Genomic DNA, 17,257 nt, shown 5'->3' on the forward strand with positions numbered 1-17,257 from the left:
TTTTAGGATTAGTGTTTTAGATACTTAATTAGTATGGTAATCACGGTAATACTGAACAGAAACTTGAAATCTTAGCTGAATAAAATTAAAAATCAAATGGGAAATTTATCTCACCAAAAAGGAAAAAAAAAAAAAAACTATAAATTGCACGCACGCAAGAACGGGCTATGGAAAATATAGCAAGTTAAGGTTTTTACGTGCATTTAACAGTACTACAAAATTCACTGAAAAATCCCCTAAAGCTTAGCTTTCCTGTTGAGAAGACAAAGCAGAGTGAGGGAGAAAAACAAGGGCGAGGAAACCGAGAATGCAAGAAAGATTCTGATGAATGCATGGATTTCCTCGCTTTCAAAATTGTTTTCTCTTCGACATTCAAAAGGGTATGAGAAAATCCCGCGAACACCTTTAGATATTACTCACTACATACTAAGATTTTCCTTTTGAAGACGACGAAAAGATTTACTGTTCTTAATTATTGCACCAAGGTAGTAACCACATTTCTTGTATACTCGAGATTTTCTTTCCATGTATGTCGCTATTTGTTCTTGAATGAATATTTTTTATTTGCCCTTTATGGATTATATTCTGTGATCCTTGCATGGATGATTTGGATCTTTTTTGAATTCTGTATATCTCTGAAATGTGTTTAAATACATTTTGATTGTTTGGATTTCTCATTATGAGATCAGATGCATTTGCATGGGTGAAATTGAAGTACGAGGAGAGAAGACATATAGAAGTTGAATATGTGCAGCAATTCGTGCAACAGTGTTTGTGGGTGTGGGAGTGGTGTGAATGTTGTTAGTAGCATCTGGAGTTCTGGTTTAAAGAAACAGCAGAAACGTCCCAGAGTGCCAAAAAGAGGACCTGGTGTGGCAGAACTTGAGAAGATCTTGAGAGAGCAAGGAGGCGGAGGCGGAGGCGTAGACATAACTACTGAAAAGGGAGATTCAGAGGGATTTCCATCTTTTGTGTCTCGTCCTTCTTCATCTTTAAATTTCCATCCATTGCAACCTTCAACTACAACATCAAGAACTACTCCACCAAGCAATTTGGCTACTAATGTTTCTTCTGCCCCAATATTTGATCATCCCACTACACTTGAAAGACTAGAAAGAAGTGGTGGATCTGGTCTTGTTTCTCCTGAAAAAGAATTGAAAGAATTGTTTCCCTTGAATCTTAATTCATGTAAGTCTAATTTGAACATCAATGAACCGATTGATGGAAACCGATATGATTCTGCCAGTTCCCCTTCCAGGAATTTATCTGCTGACTGGCCTTATGCAAAAGTTCAGCACATAAACAATCACTACTCTGCACCTATTACTTCTATGGTAAATTATTACTTCCTGGAATTGTTTTTTTGTCACTTTATATATGTATGTGTGGAAATTCTCACCGGATATGCATATAATTTCTATGCAGACAAATCACCGTGGGACCTCAACAATCGGGCCTCAAAATCAACCAGAGCTTCCTTCAAACCAAAGTTTGTGTTACAATTACACTTCTAGAGTACCAGAAGAACAAAATGTAATCTTTCCTCGTAAGCAACCTTTATATTAAATTATAAACATCTACCAGATTATGCTTGCATTTGTTTTACTTTGCTTTCTAATGCCGTCAATTCTACTCTCACAGTATTGCTACAACATCTAAAATCAGTAATTAGACGTGAAAAATTGATAAACAATTGAATTTCACAGTATATGCTTTCTTACTTTGAGTTTTTCAAAATATTTGACAAATTGCTGAATTTTTATTTGCATGGTTGGGTAAAGCAAAATACATAAATTTTGACAGATCTAAAAGCAGATTTCTTATGGCATTAATTTGGTCCGTGTGGAGCTCATTTATAAGCTATTGAGGTCATAAACATGTTTTTGTTTTGTTATAAGAGCAATTCATAGATATGTACTTTTATCATAAACCCTTAAAAATAAAGAAGTTGTATTATGAATGGAATTTAATTTTATATAGGGAAGGCCTGTAACAATACTGCAAAGTGAAGATTTCTCTGTTCACCTCAAATATAATAAGAATATAGCACTTTTATGCTGACAACCAATATGTTTCGTAGGTTGGCATGAAGAGATCTCACACTTCAGCCTTGGAAAACTCTCTGATTCCGCCATCGAATTTCCATGTTCTTCCAAGTTTTTCACATTACAATAGACATCATCAATCATCCATAAATGATAGTCATAGTGGTTTCAATTCCAACAAGGAGTGCTATAAGTAATTACTCCTTCTGTCATCCCCTGCTTTTGCCAAAATTCTTCGCTTATCTTGTTCTCTTACCAACTCTTGCCTTTCTCAGGGATGCCAAATGGGGTAGCACTTTGGAGCTTAGTAACACAAGATTCAACTCTGAAATGACAGTGCCTGGTCATGCAAATTTCCCACCATTTGTAACTCCTGAAGTTCCTTCACCTCCCATGCATTTGTTTTCAGGTGTTATTTCAAAGGGGAATGCGCTACCCGGCCATGTTTGTGAAGTAAGTTGCAAGCTATTTTAGAATGTCTAATATTTTTTACTCTTTTGTTTGTCTTGGTGAATATTGTTGTTTCTCTTTTTAAGGATAAAATAGACTCATGCCAACATTCAGAATCGATCGAACCAAATCCTAGACCTTTCTATAACTTCTTAGAAGTGGAGGACTCAGAGATGACAGACAAAATGAGTGGGGAAAATCATGGGGGACGTGAAGCAGGAAGATTTGGCATTGATCTGAACTTGAAGCTATGAATTTGTGTTTGCAAATCTCAAAGAATGGCAAGCTCTGATGAAGAAAAGAGAACAGTTTCCGAGTAATGGTTGGAGAAGAAGTTACCCGGGATATGCATACTTGTCATAGGATTTTCATTAGATAGTTTGGGTGGAAGATTATGCATACCGTTTGATTCATTAAAATCAAGAGATGCTTCTTTGCATGGAATTTTCATTTAACTTAATTCAGTTGTTCAGTCTTTTTGACGTTACAGTCATTTATGTTATGTTTGTCGAAATTGTAGCTTAAGAAGTTACTTCAAAATGAAAGTTTAAAGAAGAGATTTGGAGATTTAAATAATACCTTATGCTCACATCTTCACATGGTCGAATTTTTGGTTTGGATGTTCACGTGGGTTTTATTAGTAATGTGTTCTTTTGAGACACTAGTTTTGTGTTTGGACGTGTTTTAATAGTTGATTTGAAATCCTGATATGTGGCTAAGTGAAAAAATTGTTGGTGTCTTTTGTCATTAACTTTGGGCTAAGTATTGACTATTTTGTCGTTGGGTTGAGAAAAAAAACTAGGTTGTTTAATTTTTGTACTTTTATTTAGTTTTTCATATAAATTATTTTTACACAAGTCATTCTTAATGAAAAACATGAGTATTTGGACTCTGTATATAAGCACCAGAAAGAGTTAATGACATTATCAGTGAATTGATTTCTGTAACTTAAACGTTGTAGTTGTTTTTAAAGTTATCTGGTGCTCCTAATTTGATTTTAATATACGATGATATTATTTACATTATATAATTGCATTAAATTTGCACAAAATGATAATATTTTCAAAATTAGGTGGCATAACCAAAATGGTATATCTATATTCTCAAATAATTAATATTTTTTTACTTTTAACGAACAAAGTCGTAAAATCAAGGCAGGTGCTTAGACCATACTTCAATATACCTTTCTATATAAAATTGTCGCAAAAAGATTAACTTATATGACTCAATCCCCATTATTTTAATTTTTTTACAAAAAAAGTTACTAACATTTGGTTAAATTCTCCACTATTTGTGTGAATATAAAAGTTTCACGGAGAACTGTTTCAATTATTTAGTTATAAAGAAAATCAAAACTTTTATAACAATTACCAAGAATAATATTAAATAATTTTATTTTAACAGTTACTGTTATACATTTTAAATTACAATTACAATAATGTATTCAGAGAGAAAATCTTATATTTTTGAAAGGTGGATTTATTTATAACAGTTTTTAAACAAATTATATAACAGTTATCACTATCAGATATGACCATCAAACTCAAAATAATAATTTTTACAAATATACTATACATGTATTATTTTTACCTTTCTTTTATTATATTGTATATATTAGATCTATATACCAGTTTATTCATGAATTGATATATCAATAAGCCAGTTGACAAATCTACTATTTGATAAATTTGTAAAATTTTTATCACATTTAAATAAATTGGTAAAAAACCTATAATTGAATGTAAGAGTTTTATTATATTTTGACTTAAATAATACTTCTAACAAATAGCTCCAAAAATCAATTATAAATATAATATAAAAAAACTTGAATAAAATATTAGATTATGATACAAACAAATATCAGTTTAGATCATTACTATTAATTTTTTTAAATGTATTTTTTATATTAAATATAAAGACTAAATTAAAAAAAACAATTGTATTTTTTTAGAAAGATGGGAAATTGAATTTAGTCAAATAAATTTATTTTAATTATGATAAAAATAAATTAATTTCTTGAATTTAAACCCTCCAAATATATATATATATATATATATATATATATATATATATATATATATATATCATGTTCTTTTTCTCATTATCACATACAGACAACGGAAAAAAAAACCTGTAAATCCATAACATTATATTTACTCCTATAATATTACTAATTCTAAATGATATAATCTATTACAAATTCAAATCTATATTTTTAAAATAATGATTTAGGAATTTATAGATCGAAATCCAAATAATTGAATTAGAATTTAAATTAAAATAAAATAAATTAATTTGAATATTTCTTAGTTTGATACTAATTTTAAAATCAAGAATAATCTCTATAATTAGTGAACACTAAATTCTATTCAACATAAATAAATATCATTCGTTTACATAAAGTAATGAAAATCCTAATGTGTCCTACCTGAACTGAAACTTCATTTTTTAACTTGAAGTAAAACTTCGTATATAGTGGTTAATGTATTCCTACATGAACTAAAACACTTCATACATAAACGTTTCTTTCCTTCATCTCAAACACGTTAAGTGTGTCTAACACAAATGAATCAATAAAGGAGATGATTAGATTGTTGCAACTTGTAGAAGTGAGGAGCAGCATCCAGTAAGCACGAGGGGTCTATAGTTAAGACATTACGCATGTATTGTCGATCAGTTGATACAAGAGAATGGTAAATAACCCATTTTGGATTTACTCTGCAAAAATAAAAGTGTGTTTAGATATTGATCTTTCATTACTACTAAAAAAGGAAAATAATATCTATAATAAAAATCACAAGTTACAGCACAGACTATTGGATTGGGATTTGAATATTTCACAACTTTTACAGTCCAAATAAAACCTGCACATACATAACGTTCATAGAGTTTGTACGGACCTGAATAGCACTGACGACGGGTGAATATAAACCTCCTGTGATCCCCTTAATGTCTTATACATCCCATCATGACTGTATGCCTTACATAAACATAAAATTTAAGGAAAGTTAAATTATTTGTTTTGCAACAATTTGTGGCAAAAATTGGTAATATATATAAAGAAATGAATGATAAAATCGTGCATTTTATTGTGCCAAGAACTATCTCACCTCTAGATGACACGCATTTGCAAAAAAACCGGCGATGACAGCTTTTCTCACTAACTGTAAAAGTGAATGCAACAATATAATTAAATCTTCTCTTCTGGAGTTATCTCATGACATGGAATTGTGTACGTGTTTACGAAAAGTTGTTTTCAGCTTGTTTCAACAGCTCTCCATGGTAGCTTATGAAAACAACTTATGGTTTCATAGAGAACAGTTAACCCTTATTTTTCTTTCAATTATTAAAACAACTTGTACATAAACAATTGTTTAATAAGTCCTTGATGTAATGTGGAAAACCAAAGAATGAAACAGGATCAACAAAATAATGATTACACTAGAGCAGAGATTTCATTAAATTTGACTATTTATGCACCCACCAGACAATAGATCAGGAGAATATTGAAGCCAGTTTTTTTAAAAAATAATCAAAACCATTATTATAAAAGAAGAAAAGACCCAACCTGCATATCACTCTCACAAGATTTCAAGACTAGTCCTATCCTCTTTGCAATTCTTTTGAGTTGCTCTCTAACTTCAAGAACCTTTCTCTGGCAATTTAAGCAGCCATGTCAACATCAATATTGGAAAGGAAACGAGTGCATGGACTATATTGAAATGCCTATATTGCGAAAAATTGCTAAAAGCATACACACCATGGCGTGATAGTTTACATAGTTCTTGTGACACCACTGTGAAGATTTACCAGATTGATGAAACCCCTTGTATACATTAAGAAACGTTACATGGTCACCCTGTAATTGTACCAATTATCAAAAGAGATAAAATATATGAATAAAAGATATAGCTCATCCATCATATTGTTACAGAAAAACAATCATGCTACACAATGAATGTGTAGTTTAATGAAGAATCATAGGAGGTTTAGCACATAACATAACAATGTAAAGGAAATTATGGCTATAAACAGCAAGAGTGGGGAACACTTAAGTTAAATTACCTCGGCAGCAGCAAATCTCAATTTTGCTTCATCAGATTCCTTTTGTATCCCTCTCCCTGAGATCCAGATGGACTATATACATAGATATTTGAAATTAAGGTCAACTACTCTATACATCAATGTTTAACTATACTTTTGAGATGATATACAGATAGATTTCATTTTAATATTTCCCAACTTCAGAAAAAAAAAATGATTTTAACACAATTTTATTAAATTTGTTCACAAAACAATAGCAATGACTAGAGCAAAAAGATTTACTTGGACGGAAAGAACAGCAGCAATGGTGATTATCTCCTCTGAACACCCAAGTTGACTGGAAGCTATTATCATTTTTGAGACCATCGGATCCTAGCAAGGATTACATTCCATTAAACACACCTAAGTAAAATTGTAAGAAATATATCTGGATAGGTTATACTCTTAACCCAGCTACCCCCATCCCCAATATTTGGACTAATGAACATGATAGCATAAGGTTACCTGATCATGTCAGCTCAAACAATAGATTAAAATATAGGATATCATTACCTTATTGTATCATTTTTTTAATCCTGATCACCAAACAACTGTGTACTTAAACTAACCCTGGGTCCATGGTGATAAAACGAGTCTTTACTATTCTATAAATAGAAATGAAGCATTTAACAAATTAATCAAAGATGATTTTATCGTAAGAGAAATTTACAAGTGGAATCTCAGCAACTTGAAATCCAGTTGGTGAAGTCAGCTTAGCATCATCATCCAATACACCAAGTGAGTAGAGAACTTCTAGTGCTCGGATCATTGCTTCAGCAGATGGAGATGCTGGCCAGTCAAAGCCCAAGATATTATCAATCCCCAAGGCCTTTAGCTGGAAATCATCAGAAAAATGTATTATAAAGTAATTAATTTTAGAATCAATCATTAACTTCATCTAGAACACACACTAGTCAAAGAAACATTATTCTGGTAACAACTTTCAATGGAATTATGTCAGTAATATCAGAAAAATAAGAGATGATTACTACTATGCTTTTCTTGTGGATAAAAAGAAGAAATTTTATTAGAGAAACGTGTTGCACAACCAAAAGGCGGAGGCTAAAAATGCAACGAAGTAATTCGATCTCTTCCATATTGGAAGACGAATCCCCATTAAAAATTCGACACTGGCTCATCCCAAAAATATGTAGGGCAGATGTGATATGCAATTTTGTGGTACTAAAACAAGGAATTATGTTCATAACCTCCTTCATCTGTCTGTGGCTTTGGCATATAGGATTGTTGACACGAAGTTAAAAAGACCAGACAATAAAAAGTGTTGGTAAGTAAATATACTAGGCAGGGAAAAAATAAAGGTGCATCATATTCTTTGCAAGAATTGATAAAATGAATTGTCAAAAATGCTGAAGTTTCTAACACAACTTCATCTTGCCCTCTCTCTGACTAATCTTGATTATTATTTTAATTGAAATACCAATATACGGAGTAGACACTCTTATGATAATTATTTATTAAATTCAAACAAATTGAAGATAAATCAAAATAGCAGTGATGCAACTTATCACTAGTCATCATTCTGTGGATCAAAATATTATCTCGATAAAAAAGTTCCATGCCTGGAAAAACAAAATTGACATGTAATGGTGGCATCACCATAAAAAAATAAAACATGCCACACGTACTTGCTTCTTTGAAATTAATCAATTACTAACCTGGATTACGCAGGAGACCATATTTGATCTCTGTATCTCTGGAATTCCCTCCTTAGGCATGTGGTTAAGAAAATATTCTTCTGTATACAGCCTGATTGCAGTCAAGTGCAAAGTGAATGGTTGTCACAATTAACATCAATACAAAATACAAATTACATAATTTGAAATGTTGGCATGGTAAATAGGACATAAAACATAACAGAATAAAGCTTTAAAGAAATGCATCAATAAAACACAATGACCATTATTACACCATGAAATTGAAGAATACTAACTCCACCAGTAGAATACTTATTAGAACACGGTGGGGTGTGTGGAAAAGGAAGGGTATGGCAACAAGGTGGACAAGATAAGATATCCTCCAACAAAATAAAAAAAGTAATGGAAAAACGAATGCACCGAGGCTGCTGGATCTCTTTGCATATCAGAACTGAAAATCCCAGTATAACAGCCATCAGCAAAGGGCCATAGAGAAACTGTAAGCAGAGAAATTTTAGGGGAAAACATGGCTCTTCAAAATGAATGCATTCTGCTTAAATCAAATCAAATAAACAAACTAAAAAAGTAAAACTAAAACGTTTTCTGTTTTACAGAAATTGCCATGAAATTTTGCCTTTTTCTTCTAAAACTTGTCAAATTAAGTAAAAGAGGTGCATACTTGTTCTCAGCAGCATAACTAAATTCATATAAAAAATGTTTGAAAAGGTGAATATTGTAACGCATGCTGTCATTACATAGATCAACAGGGTCACCTTCCATGACCTCATCATAAGCAAAAATCCGCAACAAGAAACAAATTATTCTACATGTAAATAATTTTGGTTCTTTGCAAGATAAACCGATACAAGAGTCAATCTCTTCTCTCAGAAGAGACAGGCAACTAGGATAACAAATCATATTTTATAAGTAAAACATTTTTATTAAATAGCAGAAACAACACCTGTAACACTTTCCTGGTCGAACTCGCCCAGCCCTACCAGCTCTTTGTCTAGCAGAAGCCCTAGATATTGGAGCCACAACCAGATTTTCAATATCAGAAATCTGTTACAAAGCATGAAAGAAAATTACACTTGAAGACATCTAAGAAATCAGCGTAAGGGACAAAAAAAGAGTGAAGGGAACGGTTCTAAAAATAAAATTACAAGGATGGCAGCTAGAATCAACCACAATTTAGTGGATAAAATTCTAATAAACTGAAATAACGAAGAAAATACATAATTAATGCTAATTTAAAATTCATAGAGTACCATGACTAGAAACTGTCAACCCAATAAATATTGAAAATTTTAATGTTTTAAATCATTCATGAAACAACAACGACTTGTATAAAATTTAAATAAGACAATAAGTGACATAAAAATTGTTGAAGCTTCTCTAATATTTTGAGAAAATACAAGGGCACAAGTAGAAAATGAGGATAATGCCTCTGCAGTGGAACAATGTCAGCTACAAACTGGAGAAAATATGAAACTTGAATAGAGTAAAGATAGACCAAAAGTAACATTTATACAGGGCTCATTACTGTATCTCTTCAATAACAACAACAAAATGATTACCGGATTGTAGAACCGCTGCTTAGAAAACCCACTGTCAACAACATAGACAATTCCCTACATGATTAGAAAAATAGAATTAATAAGGAGGACTCTCTCTAACCCATAGACATAGTCAAACTTATCGTGAATGGGAAGTTACCTCTAATGTGAGTGATGTTTCTGCTATATTAGTAGAAATTACTACTTTCCTCTTTCCACAAGGAGCTGGAGAAAATACTAACTCCTGAGAGAATGTAAAACAAATATTACCACATTAAAATTAAAATAAATATACAATAAAACACACTGATGTATTTCTAACCTGATCAGCACGTGGAAGCCCAGAATACAGAGGCAAAACAATCAATCCTGGACCAAAGGAAAATTCCATACGTTAGATGCATCTCATTGAAGACGAAAAATATGAAATCATTTTTTCATTATGTATGGAAAAAAAATTATACATACTTTGTCAGTGATGTTTTAAAAAAAGTGTTGTTTAGTAGTTCAAGACAACAAAAGTTAGCAGTCCAAAAATAATAACTATTCAAGTGTGTACCAGAAGAGTGTTTTCCAGTTGTTTGAACTTGGTCAGTGAGTAACTGAACAGCTGCATCAATGTCATCTTGACCAGTAAGGAACACTAGAACGTCTCCTGCTGGCTCCTATGGAAAGATAAGTATTACAGATGTCATTTTATTACATTACATAGGGAGATATGATATATGATTTGATAGGAAAATATCTTACCAAATATTTCTGATTATTAAGTATTCATTTTGTTCCTTATTATTGTATCTCTACTTCATCATAAATAAGAGTACTTGTTGTGTATACAGATCCCACAATTACAAGCAATCTTCTCTACATGGTATCAGATTTCTTGTTCTCTTTCCCTTCCTTTTATCTTTACTTTATAATTTAATTACATTAAATAGGAAGATATGATACAACCTGACAAGGAAATGTGTTACCAAATATTTCCCATTATTCGGCATTGATTTGATTCCTTATTGTTATATCTCTTCTTCATTACAAATAATAGTACTCATGTGTGTACAGATCACACAATTACAAGCAATTCTCTCTATATAAACAAAAAGATAAAAACCATGATTTCAGTCCATTTTGCTTTTCTTTTAACTATTTAGATAAATATGATTTTCTGCTTACTTCAACAACAGCAGGAATGTCTATAATTTATTTGTATGTTGCCGTTGGAGGATTCCAAAATTTCTATTACAGTTACTATGATATGTATCAACATAACACTCATATTTTAAAATACATGATCAAGTCTAATGTAATCACTCAGCAACAAAAGATGTAATTAAACTAAAGTGATTAAAATGCCTCAAATATAAAATGCATTAGTTGAATTTATCCCATCTCATTATAAGAGATTAAAATACCCGCTCGTGGATCAAGAGTGTCGTTGAAACAGCAGCCTGAACGTAGTCTTGGACAGGTTCCTCAGCATAATTAATGTGTACATTGAAGCCTCTACCCTGAAAATCATAAAGCATGATGTATTTGTACAATGAAAACTTTAACCTGGAAACCACAGTCATAGTAATGCCCCACTTAATTAAAGTATTTCCAAATTATATTGTAGTTCAGTTTCTGAAAAGTTGTTGCTTTGTCAAATTAATATAAAATGGAAAAGAACAAAAAAACAAGGGTGATAATATGAACAGGCAGGAAAAATTAAACAATAATAACCATGGTAGTCAAAATCACAGTTTGACATGTAAGGCTATCACAATCTTCTCCCTTGTTTCTGAGTTTTCATCTACTGTAGATTGAAAAATTGCCAGTTGTCATTGAAGATCGCAACTTGCAGCAGATTGGCACTTCTCGCTATTGCCTTTCTAGGTTAGTTTGATGGTTGGGATTGAAAACTATTTTGTAACCCTTAACATGCTTCACTTCAAAAGATACAAATTTTAAGCCCAACTTTTTTGTTCTTTATAAGGTCAAAATACACCCGCACCCATTTTGACCAAAAATTAGAATAACTTTCCCTTTACCGATAAAGAAAAAATTACCGCTCCTAACCACATTCGTGAAATTAATCCCCCTATTTAATCTCTTTCACTCGCTGTAATTTCGTTCCATCTCTCCTTATCTCTGTTTGTGTGGATTGTAAGACACAAACACACCCAAGCTCTCATTACAAGTTACAGCACTCAAATATCTCACTAAAAGTTCAAACTTCCTTATGTTTTATTGTTGCTTTGTAATTTGGATTGGATCAAATGTTAACAAGACAGAATCATCCTTTTCTTTGAAGTGTTGTATAATGGTTCGTGCTACACTAACAAGAGTGCTAGCATATGTTAGCTGGTAGTATATTAATCATTGTAATAGATGATCATTATCTTATAACTACTTTCTGTTGTAACTATTTCTGTAAACAGATTCTGTTCATTGTAATAGGTGTTAAGCCAAGACAGTAGGTTTGATGTGTGATATCTTATGTGCTTGTTTCCAAAGAAGGAAACATAAAAGGCAAATAAAAGCGTGGAAAGTTAAGATGTTAAATTAGGAAAACGGGAAGATAAGACGAACTTTGTACCAGTAATTTTCCTTTAAACATTAATAATATAATTCATTATGTAAAAAGTATAATTGATTTATGAGTTACTTTTATTAGGTTTTTATTAATGTATAATCTATATAATAATACAGTAAAAATGTTAAAATAATAAATAAAATAAATGAATAAATTTAATGTTTTACTAGTATATAATTTATATTATAAAAAAATTAAAATAAAATACTACAATAATAAACAAACTAATAAATTTAACATTTTATTATTAATTATGTTTTGTTTTATATTATAATAAAACACATAATTAAAATAAAAAAATTAAGTTAAATTAATTAATTTAAATTTTGATTTTTTATTTTTTTTAAATATCTTATTTTAATATGTTCTTATATTAAAATATAACTATATTATTTATAAAACATTATAATAAATTTTTATTTTAATTTAAATTTATGTTAGCTCTAATTTATATGTTTAAGAATTATTTTTCATATTAAATTATTTTTAAAAAAATATTTAACAATTTATTTTCTAAATTTATTAATATGCCAAAACAAAAGGAATTTTATTAGATCAATTAATCAACTAAAAAATTTCTTCTCATTTTCCACTTTCTTTCCCTCAATCCAAACAGATAAAATTATTACTCTCTTTCACTTCATTTCTTTTATTTTTCATCCCCACTAAGTGTGTATTTGATTGAAAATTTTCAGTATGAATAAAATCAGTTTTCTCTCATGAATGTTAGATTCTAATAATGAGTATCGTATGTATGATTTTTCAACAATTTTGTAGGATCTTATAATCCATGTTATGATCCCTCAAATTTTTATCTAAACTCCCTAAGATCTCAATTTTGACTACCATAATAATATCGATTGAAAAGTAAAACGAAAAAAAAAAGGAGCCAGGAATACAGTGGCAGCCCAGTTCATTCATAGAACAGACACCACACTGGAACAACCATAGACCTTGTTTAAAAGCAAATTCAAGTGCACGGGAGATTCAATTCAAGTAACCTTAAGTGTGCCGTGTTTTTCTTCAAAGAAATGCACTCAGAAAACAGTAGACATGAAAGCAGGAGTTTTACTACTAAATAGTACCTCAACTGACAAGATTGCAGGTTCCACTTGTGGTCCATGATCCTTGTTTTCAGTCTCTCGGCGCTTCTTTCTGTTAATAGAACACACTGTTGAGTAAGTGACTGCTTTTTCGGGTGGCAATCAGTATCTGAATGTTTAGCACAAAAACTGACAAGATTTTCAATTTTAAACATCTTAGTATTGTGGTGATATATACCAGATAATATTATATTGCATCGGTTACATATATATTGTGCTTTTGTAGGTGCAGCGGAGAGGAAGTGCATTGAATGATGATAGTTTGAAACTACTCGTTAGACAATGATCTAGCATCACAAAGTCATTTCTTTGAAAGAATATTTATCAGATGATAAAACAGTCAAAGGTATTTGGGCCAGTTACAGCCGTTTTGTGTTGTTAGTTGTAACATAACAGCTGTATTGGAATTCTGTTTCTTCTCTTGGTGCATATAAACAGTAGTATTGTTCTTCATAGCAATGCTACTATACAGATTCTTTGTTTTCCTCCCTTTTTTTGTGTCTCTCTGTTCCATGTGTTTATCTAACAAACAGTATTAGTATTACAAACAACTAAATGCCAACAGACACAGGTGTATCCGTGTATGGATAATTTGGACTCTAATAGAGAAACCTTTTCTTTTTGTAGGATTTTTACAATTAAGGTGAATCTTACAATCAGATTAGCTATTTTTCCCAAAAAAATCTTGTGACATTTTTATGAAGACAAATTGTATGAACAAAGCTTCCAGGAAAATGTTGATTTGTAAATAAAAGTATGAACAATTGAAACATAGCAAGGGTAGAAGAAAACCTCATTTGGAAGAAGTCAGACATCGACTTTGCTTCAATAGTAGCAGATGATATAATCAACCGCAACTCTGGTCGACGACGTTGAATCTAGAAAAGTAGAAAAAAGAATTCATACAAATTATGAGATTGAAAAATTGTAAATATAATGGAACTATTTTTAATTACTATAAAATGAACAGCATTTTATTCCTATACATATTGATAACGCATCCATTTAATACCTTTTTCAATAGTCCAAGCAAAATGTCTGTCGATATTGATCTTTCATGAGCCTCATCCACCATTATAACACTGCAACAAGTATTCACAAAGGTCAGGGTAAAAGGAGTACAGAACAGGAAAATGAATTGGAATATCGCATCCTTTCACAGAAACAACTATAAGTCTTTGCTACCTGTCACAGCCACAAAACATGTAAAAATCAGTATAAGGAACCCCATTTATATAACCATTTAATAAGTAATGTTTGCATGGACGACATTTAAAGTCTCAAAAGTCAATTACTTGTTTTGTATAAAAGCTAGACTAGTCTACCCTGAAAAGTTCTGTGGCAACTCGGCTTTAATTTTTTTTAATTAAAAAAAATATTAGTATGGGGAGGGTTACAATATCTCACAAACAAGAAAAACGGGAAAACTCAAGAGCCCCCAAAGATACAAAAGGACTAGAAGAAAGGTTCTCTAAATCTGATGGCAACTTCACAAAGAAGGAAAAGAACATATTAGTCTCGAAGTTTTAAAACATCACATAAAGATAAGAATGCTACACTGCCATCATACAACCTCAGTTTCCCTAGTCCATGCTCATCCAGGTACTTTGATGTCTTTTTCACCATTTTTGTACAGTGTACACATAACGTATCACTTTAAGAAAATTTATAAAGGTAACTTATGAGTGTAAACATTTGAAGTCCATTCCACCGAAGATGAGGGATAACAAATACCTATATTTGGTCAAAAGAGGATCGTCCATCATCTCCCTTAGAAGCACTCCATCAGTTAAAAATTTAAGTACCGTTACATCCTGTCCTGCCACAAAACGAAAATAAACGACGAAACCACTCCATTCGTCACTGTCCAAGCAACTCTCTTATTCTATCAGCATATTATATAAAGACACACGTGTGTGTGTGTGTGTTAATGTGAGTAAAAGTAAGCATGACAACATAAGATGCAAATAAAAGATAACTGTAGAGAGATGCTCACCGGTTTGGTTACATCTTCAAACCTTATCGTGTAGCCAACTTCTTCACCGAGCTTCACTCCCATCTCTTCGGCAACTCTGGAAGCAACGGCCTGTAAAACGCAAAAGAGATGAGAGAGTTACGTGAATGATGAATTGAAGAATAATTGAGTGGTAATTAAGAAGAGATGTGACCTGAACGGCAAGTCTTCTAGGTTGAGTGCAAGCAATGAGTCTGCCACCGGTGGCCCAACCTGCTTCTTTCAGGTACTGAAATGCAGTTCAAATTGTGAGTAATGTGAATATGATTTTGAATTAGAATTAGAATTTGAATTTGGAGGGAAGTTACCTGAGGAATTTGAGTAGTTTTTCCGCTGCCGGTTTCGCCGACGATGATGGTCGTGGCGTGAGTCTCAACGAGGTAGAGAATGGCGGTGCGGTACTTGAACACAGGCAATCGCTGGCGTTGGTTATCGATGCTGGCGTAGCCATGTCTGGAGGAAGAGGAATGGTGAGAACCAGACAAGAAGAGAACACCACCTTCTTCATCGTCGACTACGCGACCCTGTGGCCTTTCCGTCCCTGGTTTCCAGAACGACATGTTCAATTGTTCACCACCCCAACGCACGGCCAATCCCCCCATCCTTCAAAGCACAAATCTACTCTTGGATCATTTTACATCAGACGGCCCAAATACATTCGGCCCAAGCCCGGACCGAATGATGATGGAATTTGTTAAGGGGCGTTCTTCCACGTCTCCAAATATTTGTTCTCCACCTTCAAAAATTTTTAAAATTTCAAAAATAAACTTTGACCTCTTCAAAAGTTAAAATATATTATAAAAATTGACTTTCTAAAATTTTTAAAATTTTAAAAATGTCCTTTAACCTTCGCAAAAGTAAAAATATATTTCGAAAATCGACTTTTAAAATTTTAAAATTTGATATCCTTTGACCTACTCGAAAGTTAAACTATATTACAAAAAGTCGACTTTCCATTTGATTTTCGAAAATTGATTTCTAATTATATATTTTAAGTTTTAGGAATTGACTTTTATTATATATTTTGATTTTCAAAAATTAACATTCAAAAATAGTTTTGGGAATTAATGTCCCGTTAACTTTACTTAAATTGTAAAAAGATATTTTTGGGTTTAAAAATTTTTTGGAAATGTAAACAAAATTTTGGAGGTGCAGGTAGAAAAACCCATTTGTTAAAAGTACTCATCATTTTGCTGAATCAAATGTCTGATGAAAGACGTTCTATTATTTTTGCAGTATATAACTTCAAACAAATTATTTGATGGTGAAGATCTCTGTGCTAAACTTTTTTTTTACCAACAGATTGCCATAATTATATAAAAACTATACCAATTAATTTTTATTCTGGATAGAACTGTACTCAAATGTCTCAAGAAAAGTTTTATATTTAAGTCATGTAAATAAAAATAAAATATGATTAGAAAGAGGGATCTTTATGCAGCAAATATTAACCATTGACAAAATAATAAATATTTTATACTCATAATTCAAAAACATATTATGAAAAACTTATTGACTAAAAATTTATAATTTTGTATTTCTGAATTTTTAGAATATTATGTACAGTTAGCCAAGATTATGCTAATACAAAACTGTATTTCAACTTAACCCGAAAATATAATGAAACTTTTTTAAAAAGAAATAGAGCACAAATCTATTGTTTTTGTTGAGACACGTTTAAATAAATAATAGTTTTGGTTCTAATTTTAAAATGAATCACATGAGTTAACTTAAGTTATGTTCTAATTATATATTTTCTAAATATAAGTTTTATGA

At 31.4% G+C, this 17,257-nt stretch overlaps 2 protein-coding genes across 2 annotated transcripts; one reads left to right on the forward strand and one right to left on the reverse strand.

Annotated features, from left to right (window-relative positions):
- The first annotated feature begins 695 nt into the window (after positions 1–695).
- LOC114186582 lies at positions 696–3,004 on the forward strand. The gene is made up of 5 exons (XM_028074535.1): positions 696–1,334; positions 1,426–1,533; positions 2,081–2,238; positions 2,321–2,498; positions 2,582–3,004. Exons 1-5 carry the CDS (start codon positions 747–749, stop codon positions 2,747–2,749), a joined length of 1,200 nt encoding a protein of 399 aa, XP_027930336.1. The 5' UTR covers positions 696–746; the 3' UTR covers positions 2,750–3,004.
- A 1,839-nt stretch (positions 3,005–4,843) lies between these two features.
- Positions 4,844–16,091, reverse strand: LOC114186634 (probable pre-mRNA-splicing factor ATP-dependent RNA helicase DEAH9). The gene is made up of 22 exons (XM_028074597.1): positions 15,790–16,091; positions 15,636–15,710; positions 15,464–15,553; positions 15,202–15,281; positions 14,480–14,549; positions 14,260–14,345; positions 13,450–13,519; positions 11,202–11,297; positions 10,349–10,454; positions 10,112–10,158; positions 9,950–10,033; positions 9,811–9,864; positions 9,195–9,295; positions 8,255–8,345; positions 7,249–7,413; positions 6,822–6,911; positions 6,561–6,632; positions 6,256–6,354; positions 6,064–6,150; positions 5,606–5,659; positions 5,396–5,475; positions 4,844–5,213 (listed from the first exon to the last, which is right to left on the reverse strand). The coding sequence occupies exons 1-22, from the start codon at positions 16,081–16,083 to the stop codon at positions 5,066–5,068; spliced, it is 2,139 nt and encodes a 712-aa protein (XP_027930398.1). The 5' UTR covers positions 16,084–16,091; the 3' UTR covers positions 4,844–5,065.
- Positions 16,092–17,257: the final 1,166 nt, after the last annotated feature.

The sequence above is a fragment of the Vigna unguiculata genome, chromosome 6, assembly GCF_004118075.2.
Source record: "Vigna unguiculata cultivar IT97K-499-35 chromosome 6, ASM411807v1, whole genome shotgun sequence".
Taxonomy (NCBI): Eukaryota; Viridiplantae; Streptophyta; class Magnoliopsida; order Fabales; family Fabaceae; genus Vigna; species Vigna unguiculata.

Excerpts from the sequence above, each read along its gene's own strand:
- LOC114186582 (XM_028074535.1), top strand. The coding sequence starts at position 747 with ATGTGCAGCAATTCGTGCAACAGTGTTTGTGGGTGTGGGAGTGGTGTG. Across the intron at positions 1,335-1,425 it reads CTGCACCTATTACTTCTATG|ACAAATCACCGTGGGACCTC; the intron begins GTAAATTATTAC and ends ATTTCTATGCAG. Across the intron at positions 2,499-2,581 it reads TACCCGGCCATGTTTGTGAA|GATAAAATAGACTCATGCCA; the intron begins GTAAGTTGCAAG and ends TCTCTTTTTAAG.
- LOC114186634 (XM_028074597.1), bottom strand. The coding sequence starts at position 16,083 with ATGGGGGGATTGGCCGTGCGTTGGGGTGGTGAACAATTGAACATGTCG. Across the intron at positions 13,520-14,259 it reads TCTGACTTCTTCCAAATGAG|AAAGAAGCGCCGAGAGACTG; the intron begins GTTTTCTTCTAC and ends TTCTATTAACAG. Across the intron at positions 6,355-6,560 it reads TGAGATTTGCTGCTGCCGAG|GGTGACCATGTAACGTTTCT; the intron begins GTAATTTAACTT and ends GTACAATTACAG.